General features: G+C 38.0%; 1 protein-coding gene across 7 annotated transcripts in view; it reads left to right on the top strand.

Moving 5' to 3' along the window:
- Positions 1-21,676, top strand: part of TBC1D5 (TBC1 domain family member 5) — a 570,230-nt gene that overhangs the window by 410,365 nt on the left and 138,189 nt on the right. For all 7 annotated transcript variants that reach the window (XM_028099038.2, XM_028099036.2, XM_088026316.1 and 4 more), the window contains one exon: positions 16,341-16,483. In XM_028099038.2, the coding sequence (XP_027954839.1) occupies positions 16,341-16,483 (143 nt within the window). The remainder of the gene's footprint in view (positions 1-16,340; positions 16,484-21,676) is intronic.

Raw genomic sequence — 21,676 nt, 5'->3', positions numbered from 1 at the left:
TACAGTATGTTCCCAGGTATGTTTTTAAAAGGTGCATGCATGCATGCACAAAAATGTCTCTATGTTAAGAAAGAACGTCGGCTGCCCTTAGGAAGGTGGATTTTGTAGGTGGAGGATCTGGAATGAGAAGGGAAATGTTTTCTCATTGCATGTCCTGTTACAATTTAAAATTCTTTTTCACCATTTGAAAAAAAAATTACTCTAACAGAACAATAGCTTTACATAGTTTTCATTTAATTCATAGGAAATAAAAGAATTTAGGAAGTGGGAAAGATGGCAAGATAGGAGGCTGTAGTCAGAAAACAGCGGCTCAGACTGAGATTGCAGATTTGTAGCTTCACAGCACCAGCACTCAGCCACAGTATCGGCTAGCTGATGTGGAAAGGAAATGAGTGTTGTTGATGGAAATAAATTTAAAGTATTTTATGTGATGTTTTTGTGCTTCATATTTGAGTTGGTTTACGAGCAGATTAATTTATGAACATATTATATACCATGATGCCCCCAGTAAGCTAGACTTCACTGAGTCTCTGTTCTCTCTGTTAGCCCAATATACAATTCTAGACCTCATAAGTCTTTCTAAAATAGGCTGACCAAAAGTGGCAATTAATTTTTCTTTGTAAGTTCTTAGTTCTTTATAGTTTCCTTAATGAGTTTCCTTGGGAAGAAGCACTCTAAATCTTGTAGGATACCATAGCTGTAATCACCACTGTATTGTAGCTGGGGTGCTCATGAAATAGCAGATCATGATTCATCAAAATAAGTTCTTCAGAAAGCCCCTTTTATTCTACTCCAAGAAATGCAGTTATCATACACTTGTTAGCAATGGTAGATATTGTGCTTCTTGAGTCTTGAAACTTAGTCATTAATATGGAGAGGTGCTTTTTTTTTTTAAAGATTTATTTATTTGAGAGAGAGAGAAAGAGAGTACATGACAAGGGGGAGGGTCAGAGGGAGAAGCAGGCTCCTCGCTGAGCAGGGAGCCCGATGTGGGACTCAATCCTGGGACTCTGGGATCATGACCTGAGCCGAAGGCAGTCGCCCAACCAACTGAGCCACCCAGGCGCCCGGAGAGGTGCTTTTTTAATATAAATCTGAATTAGGTATCCTTTAGGAATTAAAGAGGAAAATTCAGAGGAGTATAAAAATGTAGGAGGAACATGGAGCTCAGAGTTAAATTATCATCGTATAAATCTGTAGTCTGCTTTTGGTCAGGATGTGCTCAGTTGTTGCCATTTTCCTCTGTGGAGGCATCTGCAACATGTAGGGGCCTGCCCTACCTGTTTGGATCCATGATTTATGTACTGGGGGTGAGCAAAGAAGTCACCTGTCTCTGAAACATGCAGGAGTTTTCCCATAAGTGCTTCTAATGCATATATTCCACAGACCACTTGAAATAAAACTGCTTTTAGGTGGTTAAGGCGTATTTTTAGATTATATATTTGGTAGTACTTTTAGAAATCAAAGAAGTCATATAAATGCATGATATTTACCATTATCATCAGAAATTGTGTATGTTTATTTTAAAACATTGAGTTGCAATCTTCTGTGCATAAGAAAACATTTTCCTTGCCTAATGTATATTTGTCCTTCTTTTAAAAAAATTTACACACATATAGTTGATTTGTAAAGTTCTCTGGGCACTAAACTTCAGCTATTAGCTAGGGATAAAATGAAGCAGCCAACCCCTCTTTAACCCTCTTTTGTTTCGCTTTTGCTTCTAATACTAGGAAAGGTAACTTAAAATTGAATTGGGCTTCTGAATTTCTCACCAAAACCACATACTCAAAGTAATGCCTGTGGTGGTGCTGTCCTTTTCCCTCACTGGCTCCTTCAGGGTTTTCCTTCTCCCTCTCTATCTCACCCTGCCCCCTTATAAATCATCTGGGCCCCATGCAGATGCATTCAGCTCTTCATTTATCTGCGTTAATGGATAGGAATAGCGCACTTATAATCCTAAATGGTGGATAATACAAAAACAATTAGTACTTGGCTTTGGAATGTATTTAGTAATATTTTAAATTGTTTTACCTTACTAATTATACTATGCTAATTTTGCCATTAGTTTGCATTCCCTGATCATACCCAGGTTGATTGGGGGACTTAGTCGGGAGGGGGCAGAGAAAAACACAAAGTGCCTATGGGAACCCAGATTGATAGAACTTTTATTGAATCAGAATTTTACTTTGTATAATTTCCATGTTAAAGATTGAAAGTTGTCAGCATATCATCCAGTCTAGGGCCTAGCCATATAGTTATAATTCAAGAAAAAATTTAGTTAAACAAAGATCTTTAACGTTTTTCCTAGCAGTCTTACTTATGTCAGATCAGAGCTAGCATAAGCCAAGAGAGGAAGTCAGTGAAGGATATCCATTTACCTTGACCCATCCATCCCCTTCCAGCTTAGTGAAGATGAGTATTGCCAAGTCATGGGCATTTTCCCAATATGGTGCTGGCTATAGGCTGTTCAATCAGCTGAGCCTCACAGATTAGCTACTCAGTAGCAGAGACTTAATCCAGGGACCCCTCAAGAAGGAAGATACGCTGTTCTTTTGAAATGCAGAGAGGTACTTTGAAATAGGCACAGGGAGGCTGTGTATTCCTTTCAGTAGAATATAACTTTCCATAGCAGTACAAGCATCTAAAATAAATGAACACTAAGACAGAGCATGACTTACCAATTTAAGGTCCATGATTCCGCTAAATTCCTGATGTAATTTGTACATGAGTAGGTGTGGTATGTGTGGGGTTGTATTTTTAGGGGAGAAGGTTATAAACTTGATTAAATTCTAAAAGGGGGCCACAACTCCTATTATATAGAGAATTGAATTAAGTTTCACTGTTTTATACTTTTTGTAAACTTTTGCAAAGAGGGGACTACATACCCATTGCCACTGCCTCTCAAACTTGTCTCTATTTGAACTTGAGAACTATCAGATAACTTAATTTTGTGAATTCCCAAAACTGCAGCTAGTTCCAGACTGGGCACAGGCATAGGCTCAGAAGCCAAGAGTCAGTATTCAAAGACTGAATATGCAAATGGACAGTGGCCAGACAGTATAGGAGAGTAGAACTCTGACTGGCATAAGAAGCCCAGGAAGCCAAACCATAATCTCTGTGGCAGAGATTAGCCCAGAATAGTCAGAACTTGGTCAGTGACTGCCACTTTTCCTGTTTTTGTCTGCTTCCAACTCAGGACCTGCCAGAGAAAGCCAAATGCACATGCTCCCCAAATCAATCACATATGATGCTCTTTATTTACACTACGGCCATACTTAAAACCTTCAGTCAGGTATACCTGAAGCCTTTCCTGTTTTTCACTACAAAGCTTCCTCACTCCCCTGATTGCTTTTGATTCTTTGCCAGACACAAGTGTTGGTAGCTGATTCCCTTGTTATAACAAGCTTTGAATAAATAGCCTCTGCTTATTTTTATTTGGGTGGTCTTCCTTTTTTTCAGCCATGCATTGAGATGTGAAAGGTTCCAGGAAAACTCCCTTATACTGAAAGCTCTCTTCCACCAGGACGCATAGAGCTGGCGGTAATGCCATTGGGTGAACATCTCTTCAGAGTTTAGCTCTTTCTTTTTCCAGAAATAACATCTTATTTATTTATTTATTTATTTATTCATTCATTCATTTTTATTTTTATTGAAGTATACTTGATATACAATATTATATTAGTTTCATATGTACAATATATCAGTTCCACAGTTCTATACATTACTCAGTGCTCCCCATGGTAAGGATAGTCACCCATCTGTCCCCATACAGTGTTATTACAGTATTATTGACTATATTCCCTATGCTATACTTTTCATTGTCATGGAATGTCAATGTCCCTTTATTTTACCTGTCCCTCCACCAACTTCTCCTCCTTTTTCAATCACCATTTATTCTCTGTATTTAAGAGTCTTTGTTTTATTTTTTAAATTCCGCATGTAAGTGGAATCATACAGTATTTGTCTTTTTCTGGGTGAGTTACTTCACTTAGCATAACATCCTTTGGGTCCATTCCCGGTATCACATGTGGCAAGATCTCATTCTTTTAATGGCTGAGTAATATTCTGTTGTATATGCGTACCACATCTTCTTTATCCTTTCATCTGTTGATGGGCACTTGGACTGCTTCCATATCTTAGCTAAATAATTCTGCAGTAAACATAAAAAAGATAAGCATGTATCTTTTTGAATTAGTGTTTTCATTTTCTGTGGGTCAGTACCCAATAGTGTGATTACTACTAGATCATGTGTTATTTCTATTTTTAATTTTTTGAGACACCTGCATACTATTTTTCACCCTGAGCATACCAGTTTACATTCCCACCAACAGTGCCCAAGGGTTCCCTTTTCTCTGCGTCCTCACCAACACTTGTTATTCCTTATCTTTTTGATAGTAGCCATTCTGACAGGTGTCAGGTGATATCTCTTAGTGGTTTTGATTTTCCTTTCTCTGGTTAGTGATGTTTAGCATCTTTTCACATGTCTCTTGGCCAGCTGCATGTCTTCTTTGGAAAAAATGTCTATTCAGGTCTTCTGCCCATTTTTAAATTGGATTATTTGGTTTTTTAGTGTTGAGTTTTAGGAGTTCTTTATGTGTTTTGGATATTAAACCCTCATGGAATACATCATTTGCAAATATCTACTCCCGTTCAGTAGGTTGCTTTTTCATTTTGTTGATGATTTCCTTTGCTGTGCAAACACTTTTTATTTTGATGTAGTCCCAATAGTTTATTTTTGCTTTTGTTTCCCTCGCCTGAAGAGACATACCCATGGATATGTTGCTATGGCTGGTGTCCAAAAGATAACTGCCAATGTTTTCTTTTAGGAGTTTTATGGTTTCAGGTCTCATATTTAGGTTTTTAATCCATTTTGAATTTATTTTTGTGTATGACAGGCTGTCCAGTTTTCCCAACACCATATATTGAAAAGACTGCCTTTTCCCCATTGTAAATTCTTTTTATCCTTCCTCTTATTAATGTCATATATCACATTGATTGGTTTATGGATATTGAACCACCTTGCATCCCTGGAATAAATCCCACTTGATTGTGGTGAATGATCCTTGTAATATATTGTTGAATTCATTTTGCTTATATTTTGTTGAGGATTTTTGCATCCATGTTCATCAAATATTGGCTTATCGTTTTCTTTTTTTATAATGTCTTTGTCTGGTTTTGATATCAGGGTAGTGCTTGCCTTGTAAAATGAACTTGGAAGCATTCCTTCCCCTTCAAGTTTTGGGAATAGTTTAGGAAGAATGGGTATTAACTCTTCTTCAAATGTTTGGTAGAATTTACCCGTGAAGCCATCTGGCCCTGGACTTCTGTGTGTTGGGAGTTTTTGATTATCAGTTCAATTATATTACTAGTAATTAGTCTGTTCAGTTTTTATAATTCTTCCTCATTCAGTTTTAGAAGATTGTATGTTTCTTTTTCTTTTTAAGATTTTATTTATTTATTTGACAGAGAGAGACACAGCAAGAGAGGGAATACAAGCAGGGGGAGTGGGAGAAGGAGAAGCAGACTTTTTGATGAGCAGGGAGCCCAATGCGGGGCTGGAGCCCGATGTGATGTGGGACTCAATCCCAGGACCCCGGGATCATGACCTGAGCCAAAGGCTGGCTCTTAATGACTGAGCCACCCAGGCGCCCCAGATTGTATGTTTCTAGGAATTTATCCATCTCTTCTAGGTTATTCAATTTTTTGGCATGTAATTGTTCATAATATTCTCTTACAATTCTTTATATTTTTGTAATGTCAAGTTATTTTTCCTCCGTCATTTCTGATTTTATTTATTTGAGTCCTCTGTCTTTTTTATTGATGAGTCTGGCTAAAGGTTTATCAGCTTTATCTTTTCAAAGCACCAGCTCTTGGGTTTCATCGATCTTTTCTATTTTTTTTTTTCTTAGTCTCTATTTCATTTATTTTCATTCTAATCTTTATTATTTCCTTCCTTCTAGTAGCTTTGGTCTTTGTTTTGTTTTAGTTTGTGTTTGTTTTTGTTTTTTTCTAGCTCCTTTAGGTGTAAGGTGGGGTGGTTCATTTCAGATTTTTTTGTATCTTGAGGTAGGCCTGTATCGCTATAAACTTCCCTCTTAGAACTGTTTTTGCTATGTCCCAAAGATTTTGGACCATTGTGTTTTCATTTTATTTTGTATTTTTTTTAGAAGATTTTATTTATTTATATCAGAGAAAGCACAAGTGGGAGTGGTGCAGAGGGGCAGAGGGTAAAGCAGACTCCCTGCTGAGCAGGGGGCCTGACACAAGGCTCCACCCCAAGACCCTGAGATCATGACCTGAGCTGAAGGCAGACGCTTAACCCACTGAGCCACCCAGGGGCCTCTTTATTTTGTATTTTAAATGCATGTTTTATTCTCAAGACAGATCTGAGCAAGGTGATAGTGCAGAATCTTAGAGTGAGAACAGCTCACAGGTGAGGCAGAATAAATAAACACCAGAGAGATGACCGTTCAGCCAGCCTCCCGGTATTGTATGGCTTCTGCATGGGAAATGCAAGAATACCCTTTTGGGTCCTGGTAGGATTGCGATTCTGATTTGAGGACCCACAACCGGGACTGAGGCACTTCCCTCTTGGGCTCTATCTCTTTGCACAAAGCTAATCAGCGATGTCCTGTCATGTCCTAGCTTTCTTACCTCATTAGAGCCAATCACAGGAGGCCCAGGAAAGCCGTTAGCTCAGGACTAAACACAAAGGGCCTCAAAGTTCACTTTGAGGGTTCACTTTGCCTTCAAATGATATTATATCTATCCATCAAAGTAAATTTATGTTTAAAAAACATTGACTTGTAAATGTTAACATTTAAAATGTCACAGTTTTTATAGCCTTGTCTTGGCATTTTTTCATCTTATAATACACTGAGAGTTAAAAAAAAAAATCACAGTGGCCTACATTCTCCCAGCCTTTGGAAGGCCTCCCACGTCCATGTCTCTCCTTTTTATTGGATAATGTTTTTATAGCGTTTGTGGGTTTGTTTGTTTTTTTAATAAACGTTTAGAAGTTAATAGAGATAGAATGTGAAGATGTGTTTGGCTCTGTGTGCTTTCTGTCCCAGCCAATAGATGTTTAGTGGTCATCGGTCCAATGACTAGACATGTTGAGTAAGCTGATTTGAAGACCCACACCCAGGACTGAGCTGTGGATATGTGGAGAGAAACCAGAATTACCAGAATGTGATTCTCTTATTGTGGCCCCCAGATCAGCAGCATTAGCAACTCCAGGAACTAGTTGAAAATGCAAATTATCAGGCCCCACCTGAATCTCAAAATCAAAATCCCAAAACTTTCAGTATGGTTTTTAGCCGTGGTGTTTTAATAAGCCCTCCAGGCTAGTCTGATAATGCTAAAGTTTGAGACCACTACTCTAATAAGAAGAGTCATTCAATAGTTTAAGCCTTTTCTTCTCCTGGAGTAACAATTTCCATGAATGCGTGGTAAGTTTTAGGAGCTCTGACAGCTGGCACCTTAAAATGGGCAGGAAACAGGGCATCTGGCTGGCTCAGTTGGTTAAGCAACTGCCTTGGGCTCAGGTCATGATCCTGGAGTCCCGGGATCGAGTCCCGCATCGGGATCCCTGCTCAGCGGGGAATCTGCCTCTCCCTCTGACCCTCCCCCCTCTCATGCTCTCTCTCTCTCTCTCATTCTCTCTCTCAAATAAATAAATAAAATCTTTAAAAAAAAAATGGGCAGGAGACAGGAATCTGTCTCCTAGGCCAGCGCTTCTCAAACTTTAATATGCACACAGATCCCCTCGAGGTCTTATTAAAATGAAGATTCTGATTTCAGTAAGATTATATTAGGGGCCTAGGAGTCTGCAATTCTAACAAGCTCCCAAGAGATGATGGTCTTAGGATCATACTTTGAGTAGCATGGTCTTAGTAGAAACAGGGTCCAGCTGAGGAGCATCTAAGATATGAGCGAGCAGGGAGCCAGAGTTCAGGAAATGTAGGGAGAGGTCCAAGAAGCTTTAGGAGGCCTTGATCAATTCTTACATGGGTGTGATCACTTACTACTTAATGTTTGTGTCCAGGGATATCTACAGAGATGAAAAATTTAGGGAAACATCTGCTTAGCAACTAGGAAACCTGCGAGAGATTAAGGATGTAGGGTCAAGATCAAGAAGACCCCTCATTAAGAAGAGCTGACAGGGGAGGAGGATTCATATTAATTTAATAAACATTTGTTAATCCCCTACGTTATGTCTAATACCAAATAACCCCAAGGAGCTTGTGATCTGCTAGAGAAGGAAGAGAAGCCAAACCAAACCATCAGTAACCCTTCAGCTGGAATTTGCTTATCAGCACCTTTATCTCTGGAAAACATAATTAGGAAGCAGTGACACCAATCGATAATGGAACCTCCAAACATCAACCCTACGTGAAGTACCTGTCCTAGCCTCTGAGCAGCCAGGCAGGGTCAGGGTGACTTACGGGATTGGGAAGAAAAGAAGGAAGACAGAGCCACTAAAACGAATCCCAGAGGCTGTTTACAGCTATAGATAAGTGATAAGAAGTCAAAAGGAAACAGCCAACATTGTTGCCTTTTAGGAATGGGTTCAGTCTGCCTTTCTTGATGACCTATTACCAGCCTACAGATTCCTGGTCTTCCCTCCATCCTGAATCACATGGATCCTGGTACTTTTCAGCTTAGTGTTATGCCTCAGGTCACTTCTTCTAACAATGTGTGTAAATGCATTAGGAGATTTATGCAGAGGAATTTGAAAAGTGTTACTCAGAGAGGTTAAGATCCCATTGGTATTTGAAATGGTCTATGACAATTTAAAAAAAAATAAAGTCACACAAGTTTTGTTTTTTAATGAGTTTCAGATTAGGGAGGATAGGAGCAATTATTTTTAGCAATTATCTGTATGCTCTTTTAGAAGACTGATTTGATCATAATTCCCTTTCCTAAGGTAAAATGACAGAACAAAGCCTATTTAGTGACTTTCTAGAAGTAAAAATTATCTGTAGTATTAATAAAGACTGGTATTCACAGAGCCTAAAATTAATTTTCCCAACATAACCACCAACTGTCCATTAATTCTTCATGTTGTTATTTATAGGCAGTAGGGGCTTCCAAGTAATTTCTCAAGGAGATGTCCAGTAGCAGCTCACTACTAGTGGGGCCAAAGTAAGTGACAGGATAGAAAAATCAGTTCTCAGCAGCTTTTACTCCCATAGTCCTCTCAAAGCAGGGCTAAGATTCTAACTGCATACTGGTTGGAATATGCAATAGGATTCTCAAAGAGAGCACATCCTATTCATACAACTAAATCTATATTGAAGGAATACCATCTTTTACTAGCTTTATTTGAATTTGCTGGTAAGTCACACATCCTAAAATTACTAGTCCTTGAAATACCATACTTGTAAACCAAATAGCAGGTATACATTTAAAAGAGGGGTGTGTGTGTGTGTGTGTATTTGTGTGTGTGAGAGAGAAAGAGAGAAAATATTCAGATGATACAGCTTCTAAACATATGATGGTCATCTTCTATGCTCAGCATTCTCATGAAAACATAGATGCACAAGCTCTGTTTTCCATTCAAACTATTTTTCCTTTAAATTTTTTTTATTGTTATGTTAATCACCATACATTACATCATTAGTTTTTGATGTAGTGTTCCATGATTCATTGTCTGTGCATAACACCCAGTGCTCCACGCAGAACGTGCCCTCTTTAATACCCATCACCAGGCTAACCCATCCCCCCACCCCCCTCCCCTCTAGAACCCTCAGTGTGTTTTTCAGAGTCCATGGTCCCTCATGGTTTGTCTCCCCCTCCAATTTCCCCCCCTTCATTCTTCCCCTCCTGCTATCTTCTTCTTCTTTTTTTTTTTCTTAACATATATTGCATTATTTGTTTCAGAGGTACAGATCTGTTGAATCCATTCAAACTATTTTTGCAAAGGGTGTATTACAGTTGTTCTGACAAAACAGCTTCAAACATTTGCCAAAGAGAATAAATTACAGTAGAAATGGGTGGTAATTATTAGGAACTTATTTTTAGAATAAGAAACCTTCCTTAATAAAGGGCTATGTACTGCCCTCTGAAAGGAATAGAGAATTTTCCCCAAAGTCAAAAACATATTTTTAACAGTTCATGTACATACCCTGTGGAGGTTAAACTAAGTTTAACATGTGTTCCCAGAAAGCTAAATTCAAGCTGGGTTCAGTCCATGGATTACAAGGAGCACATAGAAAGCAAATTTGAGTTCTGTAAAGATAATAACTAATTCAAACTTTCAGTTCCTTCTATTTTTGAAGCAGAGGTTAAAGGACTTGAAGTATTCAGATCTTCCTGTAATACATGCGGATCCCATTTTTTAAGAAGACTGAATTGAAATAGTACTAGGTAAAGAAAGAAAAAAAAATCGTAAATAGGCTAAGCATCTTCCAATAATGTATTCTGCAGCACTGTTAGAAGAAGAAGAATGTGAAATTGGAAAAAATACTTTATTTTGGCTTCTATCTTTTGTAGTTCTGTTCTGCAAAGACATAAGAATTAAAGATGAGAATGCCTTGTGACCCTAATTATAATAACTGCAATATTTGGTTTTAATTTTAAGACTATTTTCACAGAGTTGATATAAAGGAAAACTCAGGGTAAATTAATTTAAAAAGAACTGAGTACAAAGGAATGCAATATAAGAAGAACCTCAACTTCATCAATGAACTAGCAACCACAGAGATGAACACTCTGGCTTGCTCTTGTTTTCCCCTGATATTAATACAGAATTTGGATTCTGTGTTTATTTTCTACCCTGCATGGGTTATTTAAATATTAATTGTTAGCTTGGAAAAGTCCAAGTGAACAGAGGCACAAAAGCAAAATTAATATCATTAAACAAAAATCTAACATTGCTCTCTTGTGTTCCAGTGTGCTTACCAGTGCTATCATTTTGTGGTCACAGGTTGCTTAAGATGCCCTTATAATGTTTGTTAAATTAAATTGAACGTACCTTTTTTATTTTACTTGTTCTTCTAAGCTGGCTATGCCTATATCTTACTAAAGAGTCATTAAAGGAAAAGGAAATGAAGATATATTGTTTCTTTCTGCATATATAACCTACACAGCCATGTTGGATGAAGGCTATGTTTAGTTGAACCTCAAATTGGTCATTTTCATTAACTGCTAAAAAAATGGATTTCTCTTGGTGTTTGGGTCATTCACCAAGCAATAATACCATCAGGAGTTACTGATCCCCTGGGGGGATAGCAGCTTAATTACACAGAAATTTTAAATTGAGAATAGTGGTATAAGTGCAGACGTAGAAACAGCCCTATCTTTCGGTGGTTTATTATTAGATTTAATACCTCAGATGGTCTTTTTTTGTTTGTGTAGATTTTAATTACTAAGTAGGTCTGGTAAAATATGAATTATTGCATTATCACAAGAGATAAAATTTGTACAGTTATGAGCATTGCAATCTGCAGGTGTAACAAACATAAAGCAAGATTAATAGTATCAAGCAATTAAACTGAAGCTATCTTTAAGGGGAAAAGAAAGCCTTAATGCTACCCTTAAGTGTAAGTTAAACTTGCGCTAAATATTTTTAACTGCAATAAAAGCATGTTAATTTTAGGAGTGACTTCTTTATAAGACCTCATTTCTTCGAGTAAGTTTTCCTTTCTAAGAATACAAAAGCTTACTGAAATAATTTCTGTTGGTAACTCATTCCATAAAGAACGGAATTTTTCCTTGGCTTTTAAGCTCAATGACGAAAGCCCAAAATAGCACAGGAAATTTTGTGTGTGGTGAATATATGTATGAACTAAATCCAGTAGGGATTAAAATGATTAAATTATTGATAAGGTCATTGTTGGTCCCAAAGCTTTCCATTAGTCATACAGTACTGCTTAAATATTTTGAGAATTTGGTTTTAATTTTCCTATAATCACGTATAAAATACAGGAAACTGTGTTTTGCTCTAATTTTATATCCTTGCATGTATAACAGTCTTATATAAAAGGAACATGCCAAGTATCTAATAATAAATTTTTTTTCCTTATGTGTTTCTGTTTTTTTTTTCCACTTCCTGAATTATTTTTATGTTGCCACTAACAAGATCACTGCCTGTACTTTCAATTTAGCTGCACCTTTGCCTCTCAGTAGCATGACAGGTGGCTTCACAGTGAGTTTATCAAGACCTTGGTAAACACATAGAGCACTTAGCAAAGTATACAGAGCTCTTTACAAAGAACTTTCTGGATCTTTCTCTGTCTCCATCTCTTTCTCTCTCTCTCTCTCTCTCTCTCTCTCTCTCTCTCTCACACACACTCACACACACACACACACACACACACACACACACACACACAGAATTTGGTCCTTGCCCTGGAATTATTTAGCAGTGTACTTGGCAAGGTGAAACTTCAAAAATAAAGCAATGTGAAACATTTATAAAGCAGCACATCATAGATTACACATTAAATATAAAAGTACTGAAGACTTATGTTGTGTGTAGTTTTGATGATATGTTTTATTCAATGTAGATTACTAGATATTTGCAGTTCTCCCTCCTTGATAGTACTGCAGTGGAGATTGCTGCATATATGTATCTGTGGGGTCATTTTTTAAGCTAAGCTAACAAAACCCCAAGCAGCAGGAAAGTTGCATGAGTTTGAGCAGTAACTGGGTGTTTTGTTGTAGAAATAATAGGAAATACATAATTTCTTTATTTTTTTAATTTTTTTTAAAGATTTTATTTATTTATTTGAGAGAGAGAATGAGATAGAGAGCACGAGAGGGAAGAGGGTCAGAGGGAGAAGCAGACTCCCTACTGAGCAGGGAGCCCAATGCGGGACTCGATCCTGGGACTCCAGGATCATGACCTGAGCCGAAGGCAGTTGCTTAACCAACTGAGCCACCCAGGCACCCGGAAATACATAATTTCTTTAAAAGGAGGGGGCTATTTTTTTCTTTCTTCTCTTTTCTTTCTCCCTTCCTTCCTCCCTCCCTCCATCCCTCTCTCTTTCTTCCTTCTTCCCTCCCTCCCTCCTTTTTCTTTCTTTCTCTTTCTTTCTTTCTCTTTCTTTCTTTTTCTTTATTTCCTTCCTTCCTTCCTTCCTCCCTCCTTCCCTCCCTCCCTTCTTTCTTTTCTTTTCTTTTTTCTTTTCTTTTCTTTTTCTTTTCTCTTTTCTTTTCTTTTCTTTCCTCTTGAAGCACCATCTGTGATGAAACCAAAGCTGTGATTGTCCATAAGAAAATCTGGGGACTTTGGGCTTTAAGTAAGGGGCAAAAAGATGGTATTGTATTCTCTGTGGTGAATATTAACCTTCATCAGTTTTTTTTCTTTGCTAAATGATGTCTATTTTAGCATGATAGATGTCAGCTTTTCTCAAAAGTCATTTTGCTTTCAATGGGAGGTAGCAGGAAAAACACACAGAAAATCCCCCCCCCCCCACACACACACACATAAGAAGGCTAAGCAAAGGGGCGCCTGGGTGTCTCAGTTGTTAAACATCTGCCTTTGGCTCAGGTCATGATCCAGGGTCCTGGGATAGAGCCCCACATTGGGCTCTGCTCGGCAGGAAGCCTGCTTCTCCCTCTCCCACTCCCCCTGCTTGTGTTCCCTCTCTCGCTGTCTCTCTCTCTCTCTGTCAAATAAATAAATCAAATCTTTAAAAAAAAAAAAAAAGAAGGCTAAGCAAAAAAATGCCTTTCAGGAAACACCAGCCTTAGTTACATGAATGGGCTTATTCAAATTTACTTATTAAAATAACCTCCATGAATGAAAAGAGTGAGTTCAAGGCACAGTGCAATTTTATAGGTGTGATTCTTTTTTTTTTTTTTAATTCTTTGAGTTGAGTATAGTTGACACACAATGCTACATTAGTTTCATGGTGATTCGACAAGTTTACACATTATGCTATGCTCACCTCAAGTGTGTAGCTACCATTATATAGGTGTAATTCTTGAATTTTGTATTGATATCCAGATTCGAACCAAGAAGGATCAGTTAAATGTCAGAATTTTCTATTTTGAAACTGCTAAAATTTGCCTATTAAACCAAGATAATTCTTTCTTTATTTATTTGAGGGAGGGAGGGAGAGAGAGAGAGAGAGAACAAGCTGGGGGAGGGGCAGAGGCAGAGGGAAAAGCAGGCTTCCCGCTGAGCAGGGAGCCCCATGCAGGACTCCATCCCAGGATAACCCCCCCCACCCCCGGGATCATGACCTGAGCCTGAGGCAGACACTCAACCAACTGAGCCACCTAGGCGCCCGAACCAAGATAATTCTTAATTATTTTATTTTTCAGCTTTATTGAAGTATAATTGACAAATAAAATTGTAAGATATTTAAAGTGTACATTGTAATGATTTGATATATGTGTACATTGTGAAAGGATTCCTCCCATTTTGTTAATTAGCACATCCATCACCTCACACATTTTATTCATTCATTCATTCATTTATGGTGAGAATATTTTAGTTCTCTTGGCAAATTTTAATTATGCAGTATAGTGTTACCAACTACGGTCAACATGTTACACTTTAGATCCTCATCATTTTTTTTCGCTGAAGAATTTTTCTTCCCTTTTGTATCAGTTGAATAACTATAAATGACCACATTCTCTTTTAGTCATTTAATCAGATATAATTATCAGTTTAAAGATCCTTTAAACAGATGCATAAAATGGTTTAATCCAGGTACTTTTTGATTTGCCCATTCTCTGGTTCCCCTGGTACTCCTTGCAAGACCAGTTAATTCTTTGTCATTAAAAATATCCTATGTAATTTAGAGATATTTTTGTACTTCTTTAAATAGTAAATGTTGGCATTTGTAATTTGAAAGAATTAAAAGTGTGTAGAGAAAGAATACTTCTCCCTAAGCCACATAAATGCAGGCAATATTAGACCAAAAAAATATTTTGTTTTAGTCACCCTCATATTAGCAGTGGAGTAAGAATTGAAAGATAAATAAAAATTGTAAATGATACTCTAACATTTTTAAAAAGATAAATGTTACTTAGGCATTAAATTTCTTTTTCCTGAAAAATTATCATAATTTAAGATGTAATTAAAAATACAATTTAATTAATCTGTTGATTAATTTGATAATATGAATGAAAGAACTTTAGTATTTGATTATATAGTATATGGTTCCTAATAACTGTGATACATTTGTATGATTCTACACTATATTGTCACAGCTTTGATTTCTCCTTAAATATAATACTCCCTGAAGAAAGTAATTGAATTCTGAGGTGTGGGGGGGAATAAGTGCTCACTTTAACCCCACAGATGGTTATATTTGGTTTCTAATTTTGCAAAGGGGTCATCTCTTTTAACTAATTTTTAAAGAATTCCCTCTCTTCTGTACTACTTGGTGTACTAGAAATTTTGGAATTTTTGATTCTTTGTTATATGCCAGAACCACATAGAATTCTAGCTGAAATTCCTGTAGAAAGGTTTGTGTAAGGAAATTGTAGCCATGTTATATAGAATTAGAAATAAATGGATTTAAAATGGATATCAAAGTGATTTATTTTAATTTTCTTATAAGAATTATGAGTAGCTTGATGTTTGTTGAAAGTTTGAAGTATACCTGTTTATGACATATAATTATATACAGACCTTGTTTAGTATTCTTATAAGTTGCCTATATGTGCTTATAGCATAGGTACCCAATTTTCCTGGCCATAGAAGTGACTCTGTTTTTAAAAACAGCCCTCAAAAGATAACCTCACTAATAAAGTATATCTATTCTAAAGTTAAAAATAAAGTATTACTGTTTGTTTCATTTGAAATAACTGTCTACCCTTGACTATATCTATCTATCTACTGTTTTTTCCCACATTTCATTTTAAAATGAATATTTTAAAATAAGAGTGAAATGTGAGAATGCAGTTTTCTTCTTGGTTATAGTTAATTTGTTGTACAGTTATTTGCAAAAGTCCAGTTAACAACAACAACGACAAAATCAGTAGTGATCATAAAATTTTGGAAAATTTTATTTTTTAATTCCTAACCTTATCTGTGAGGCAACTGTCAGACCACTGTGCATTCATTTTCTTCTTTGCCTTTTGAGATTTGGGATTTGTGTTAAATATGAAAGATTTCTACCCTTTTCAAATATCATGCTAGTGCTTTAGACTTATAGGAATAAACTTGAATGATTGTGGCCCAGTTATAAAATTACAAAATTCATTTGAAAGCTTAAAACTTGGATTTTACCGTATTATATATTTGATATATAATATTGACTCAGTGTGATCAGTTAAAAATTGCAGTTTTTTTCACAAGTGTAGGAGAAAATGATTCCTTTTTATATTACTTTCAGAAGTACTCATTTCTGAATTTTGGTTTCGACCCTTTGCAGACGGTGGGTCCGGCTGCTGTTTGGACGAGAGTTCCCCCTGCAGGACCTTCTGGTGGTCTGGGACGCCTTGTTTGCAGACGGTCTCAGCCTGGGGTTAGTGGATTACGTCTTCACAGCCATGTTGCTCTACATCCGAGATGCTTGTAAGTGTCACGACCTTGCCTATGTCCAAGTAGGTGGTCCTGAGTTTTTTAATGTTTTATCTTTTAAATATACTTATTCTCTTACTCTGAATTACTGTGCCTACATTTTCATGGTAAGTAATATATTGAAGTTTCAAAGGAGCATGCTAAATATCTTTTTTGTTAGTTAACTATGTACATATTGGGAGATGTGGGTGATTTTATCCTGAGAGAATTGGAATATTCTTCAGAGCCATTTTTCTAAAGACCTTACTCCTGCTGTAATCTCCTCATTACACCCATTTGTGAAACGCTCAACTAAAAAGCCTGTATTTCAGATATGTTTAGAGCTCCACCTTCTGACAGGTAGGGAGTATTCAAAGATATTTATCAGGAGATTGGAGCTATTTTTATAGTATCAACAACTTGCCAATAAAAAATAAATATTACATTTAAAGATATTTTAACTTCTTCTCAGTTATATTTTGGCCAAATGTATTTCTCAGTAGATTGCCAAATGGTAGACACATTCCTATCTCATGAGATCTACCTTAGGATGCTTGCCATCGCTGGAAAGCCAGTGCCTGTCTGTTTGGGGTAGTCTGATAATCTTCGGCTTGAAGAAAATATCAGAGCATGTTTTAAATTTTGAAAGACCTCAAATTGTTTTCCTTCTCAGAAAAATAATCACTGTTCACAAAACAAGATTTGTAAGCCAAAATATAATTAGGAAGATTGCACAAAGTGATGATTAAATAGGAAATTAAAAAAAGAGAACTCTCAGGAGTAGGAGTTTGTCAGAAGAACATAAACTGTTTGGAGTCATTCATAATCTTGACTGTTACACTGCTGTGTGCTTCTCTTTATTTGTTCACTGAATACCAGTGGCGCCAGATGCTCTTGTTGTGCCTCTGGGGACACTAATAATATTCTTTAAAATTTTAGATTATACTGTTTTAATTCCCCCAAAATTACTTGAATGAGTAAGTGACAGGAGCACCACATTTTATCCGAAAGTTGTGGGTTTTTTCTGTGCCTTGAAGGTCAAAGAGTTTGTGTTTTGACAGACTAAGTGAAAAGTTCCTTCTTTCTAAGTCAGAGCTAATCATATAAGAACATGGAAATCATAAGAGCTAACATCTGGAAAGTAGAGAAAGATGTTTGGGTAGATTTGATGGATACTAGATTTTAGAATATTTGGATACTAATCTCTCATTTTAAAGTAGTATGAATTTTTCAATACAAATAATAAAAAGCAAAAGGAATGAGTAGCCTCTTTTATTAAAAAAATGGTTTAGGATAATCTTTTCACAGAATTTTCCAATTCAAACAACTGTTGAAATGTATTTTGATTTTCTGTAGTCTTAAACAATTAGGTATTTGCTCTTTTCTTAACTTTGGTGTATCCCAACTATATATTTTTTAAAAAATTTAATCCTGTCTCCTATGCTAAGATCTACTTTTTAAAATTAATTTCATTAAACAGGGAAATTGTTGGCTGCTGAAGCCCTTACACATTTTCAGTCCGTCTATTGATGTTATAAAACATATGGGCACATGTGGAAAAATGCAGGGATAATGAAGTTGTATATTCATTTCAGTATTTAGACCAGTTTATTTTCATTTGCTTGGATGAATCCAGAACAGTGGATGAGGTCTCCTAAAAGTAGGATGACCGTTAAATATTTAAGGGCCATTGCCCCTATGCTCAAGAAGTTTTTCAACGAGTAGGAAAGACTGACATAATTAATTTTAAACTAACATATCCAGTGCTGTGGTTGAGATAATATGAAAGGTAATATGGATAGGTAATATGAAAGTTTAAAGGAAGGGCACTGAGGGGCGCCTGGGTGGCTCAGTTAAGCGTCTGCCTTCAGCTCAGGTCAAGATCTCAGGGTCCCGGGATAGAGCCCCACCTTGGGCTCCCTGCTCAGCGGAGAGCCTGCTTCTCTCTCTCCCTCTGCCTCTTCCCCTGCTTGTGCTCTCTCTCTCTGTCTGTCAAATAAATAAATAAAATCTTTAAAAAAAATAAAGGAGAGGCACTGAACTCCCCTCTGGGCCAGCTGTAAGTGACTAGAGAAAATGGTATAGATGTTGGCAAATTAAATAAGGGGATCTGCAGTTCAGGCAGAAAGAACAGCATGAACAGAGGCTTGGAAGTAAGAAACAGTTTTAATGGGGGATTGTGTGTGTGTGTGTGTGTGTGTGTGTGTGTGTGTGTGTGTGTGTGTGTGTGTCTACAAGGCATTTGGTATTAGATTGCAAAGGGAGACTGATAGGTTATGAGACCAAAGAAAGTGAACAGGGATGGGATCATGATGAAAGTCTTTATCCTATAGATAACAGGAAGCTCCTGAAGGATTCAAAGCAAAAGTACAGTCAGTGTTAGATCACTCTGGTGGCACTGTGGCAAAAAGACTTAAAGGATGCAAGAGTAGAGCAAGAAAATCAGAAAAAAGGTTATGACAGTAGTCCAGGGGGAAAATTGCAGATTAAAGAAATCTTCAAAACTAAAGTCAGTATGTCTTGGTGACTAAATACCATGGGTGAGAGAGGTCTAAAACAATCCCCAGCTTGGAGAGTTGAGTGACTGGGTAATATGTGTAACTTGGGTAGGAAATACAAGGATTTGCAGGTTTTAGGAATGGAAATGATTATGTTTTGGCCCTACTGAATTTGAGATCTGTGGGAAATCATAACCTGAAGATTTGGAAAATAAAGCTCAATGTCAGAATCAAGGCTACAGATTCAGTTTTGCAAATGGTTAATAGGTATGTGTTAGTTAAAACCGTAATAGTGGATGTGACCTCCTAAGAATAGGGTGACCGTATATCCTGATTTGTTTGGGACAGTCTTGGTTTACACCTGCTAGTCAAGAGTAGTAATTATTAATCCTGCCCTCTTTCACTCTCAAAGGCGTCCCATCAGGATGATAAGAAATACATGGTCAGCCTACCTAAGGTGGGTGCTTATAGAAAGAGAAGATGGGCTAAGGTGGAACTCTGCATTTAACTTCAATGTTTAAGGCACCAGAGAAGGAAGGGCTTGTGTTGTAACCTCACAAAACTGTGTTGTCTGAGCCAAGGGAGGTCATGAGGGTTGGGAATACTGAGGTATAAAAAGGTAAGGCCGGAAATGTCCATTCAGACTTGACCCTGTGGAGGGACACTCATCAGATACCTTTGCCAGAATGGTTCAGTGGAGTGGTAAAGCAGAGACTGGATTATGATAGGTTGAGGAGTGACTGGATGGTTAAGTATAATAGCTTTCCCTACAGTTTTGTTGTTGTTCCCGTTTTCTTCTGTTTGTGTTACAGTTTCACCAAAAAGTCAATTAAATAAAAAGGAAAGAATGTGGAGATAGCACATGTAGAGTAATCTTTAAAGAAAGTCAGCAGAGCAGAGAAGAAAGATGTAACTAGGGATCAGTGCAGGGGCAAGGAAGGTTGGATGGCTGTCTTTAGAATGAGACCAGGGTTCACTGGAGGCAGGGGAGAACCGATTGAGGGTTTACTTCTCAATCAGTCTTAAATTGGTCCCTCAAGGATCAATACTAATTTTCCCCCTGCTCCATTGATGAGATCTATGAAAAGATAAATTACCCTGTTTACTTGAAGTTTTTACTTGTTTATTGTTGTTCACACCCGCTCCCCTACCCCCCAGCAAGAGACCGGATTTTGTCCGTCTTGGTTTCCCTACCATATCCCAGCATCCAGAACAGGGCCCAGTACATAGTAATCTTGACAAACATTTTTTGAGTGAAATAATTAAAGAAACAAGGGCTTAGAGGCAATGGAACGAGGTCAGGAGTCCTGCAGAAGACTGGCTGGGGAGCAGGAATAAAAGCTGGTGCTGATCCGGGAAGAAGGTACTAGGCAGGTTTCAGAATTAGTCTAGTTTATAGATGGAGAAGATGGGAAGTGGGGAAATCCCATGTCTGATACAGGAGGAAGCAAGGTTGTCTGCTGTGAGTGAGGCCTGGTAGGGTTTTAGGGGTTTGTAGAAAGTGTGGGAGAGATGGTTAACCATGGACTAGGACAAGCTGGTCTGGCTGTTGAAGATCCTATCCTACAAACAGTGGGCAATAGCACCGGGCCTTAAGGTTATGATTTTCTGAGCCATGCTCAGCAGTCCAGGCAAGATACCAAGGAGGCAGACCATGATCTAGGCTCCAAGAGAGGCCCACGTCCAAATCATTAGGCAGAACTGAAGGGAAGCAGAAGGTTGGAGGGGGTTGAGTACAATTTAAGAGGACGGTTTGGGATGTGTGGGGAGGGAAGCATGGCCAGGAAAAGACTATGGGTAACTCAGAGTATAAGGGGATTTGAGGTAGAGTATAAGACTGAAAAGCATCCGAGCACAAGAGGACATGGAGCAGTTCTGGGTATGGCCAGGACAGTCGAAGTCAGTTAGGGGAAAGTAAGTCAGGGAGGAGATCAAGAGATCGTAAGGGAGCTGGGATTTTTGTTTGGTCGTTTATGGACACTCCATCAAGAATCACGGTAGCAAGATGGCACGCCCACCTCAGTGCTGGAGGTTGCAGGGGCAGCAGTAACTCCGGGCAGCCTGGGCCCAGGTGGAGAGATGGAGAGGGAGGGTAGTAGCAGGAGGAGGACACAGAAGAGACCGGGGGTGCGTGGCAGGGCAGTACTAGCAAGTGAGCTTACGTTTCAGGCCACGGTCAAAGACAGGAGGAAGGTGGACAATTTGCCAGCCTCGTTGTTCCAAATGGAACTTCTTATTACATCTCAGTGGCTTCTGAATCATGATGCCCTGCCTGGGCCATCCAGAGTGGTGATGTTTAGTTATACCTAGTAGTTTCAAGCCCATTTATTCAAAAAATCCTAACTGAATACCACTGTATGAGGCTCTGGGCATTACATGTATTCTCCTGGAGCCGTAGGTGATATATTTGTAGCTCAAAGAACGGTGCACTTGGGGAAACTAAAAGAGCCTTCCTCCAGTGACAGCATCCTCCTAGGGGTTCGCCATAGGGCTTCAAAGGGCCTGTGATTATCCTGATATTGTGCTAAATATTGTGTACATGTTCATTTCCCTGGGCCAAGGGTACATAATTTATAGCCTCTTCTCAAAGGGATATATAACCTGAAAAATGGCTAGCTGCATCTAGTCTAAAATTCTGATTTTACAGGCACTAATAATGAGGTCTGAAGATATGCCGAAATCCTAACCCCTAGTACCTCAGACTCTGGAC

The sequence above is a fragment of the Eumetopias jubatus genome, unplaced genomic scaffold (assembly GCF_037043125.1).
Source record: "Eumetopias jubatus isolate StellerSeaLion01/CBP00866 unplaced genomic scaffold, mEumJub1_p1.0 scaffold_1, whole genome shotgun sequence".
Taxonomy (NCBI): Eukaryota; Metazoa; Chordata; class Mammalia; order Carnivora; family Otariidae; genus Eumetopias; species Eumetopias jubatus.
The sequence above is the reverse complement of the archived record's forward strand: the minus strand, read 5'-3'. Positions and strand labels throughout refer to the sequence as shown.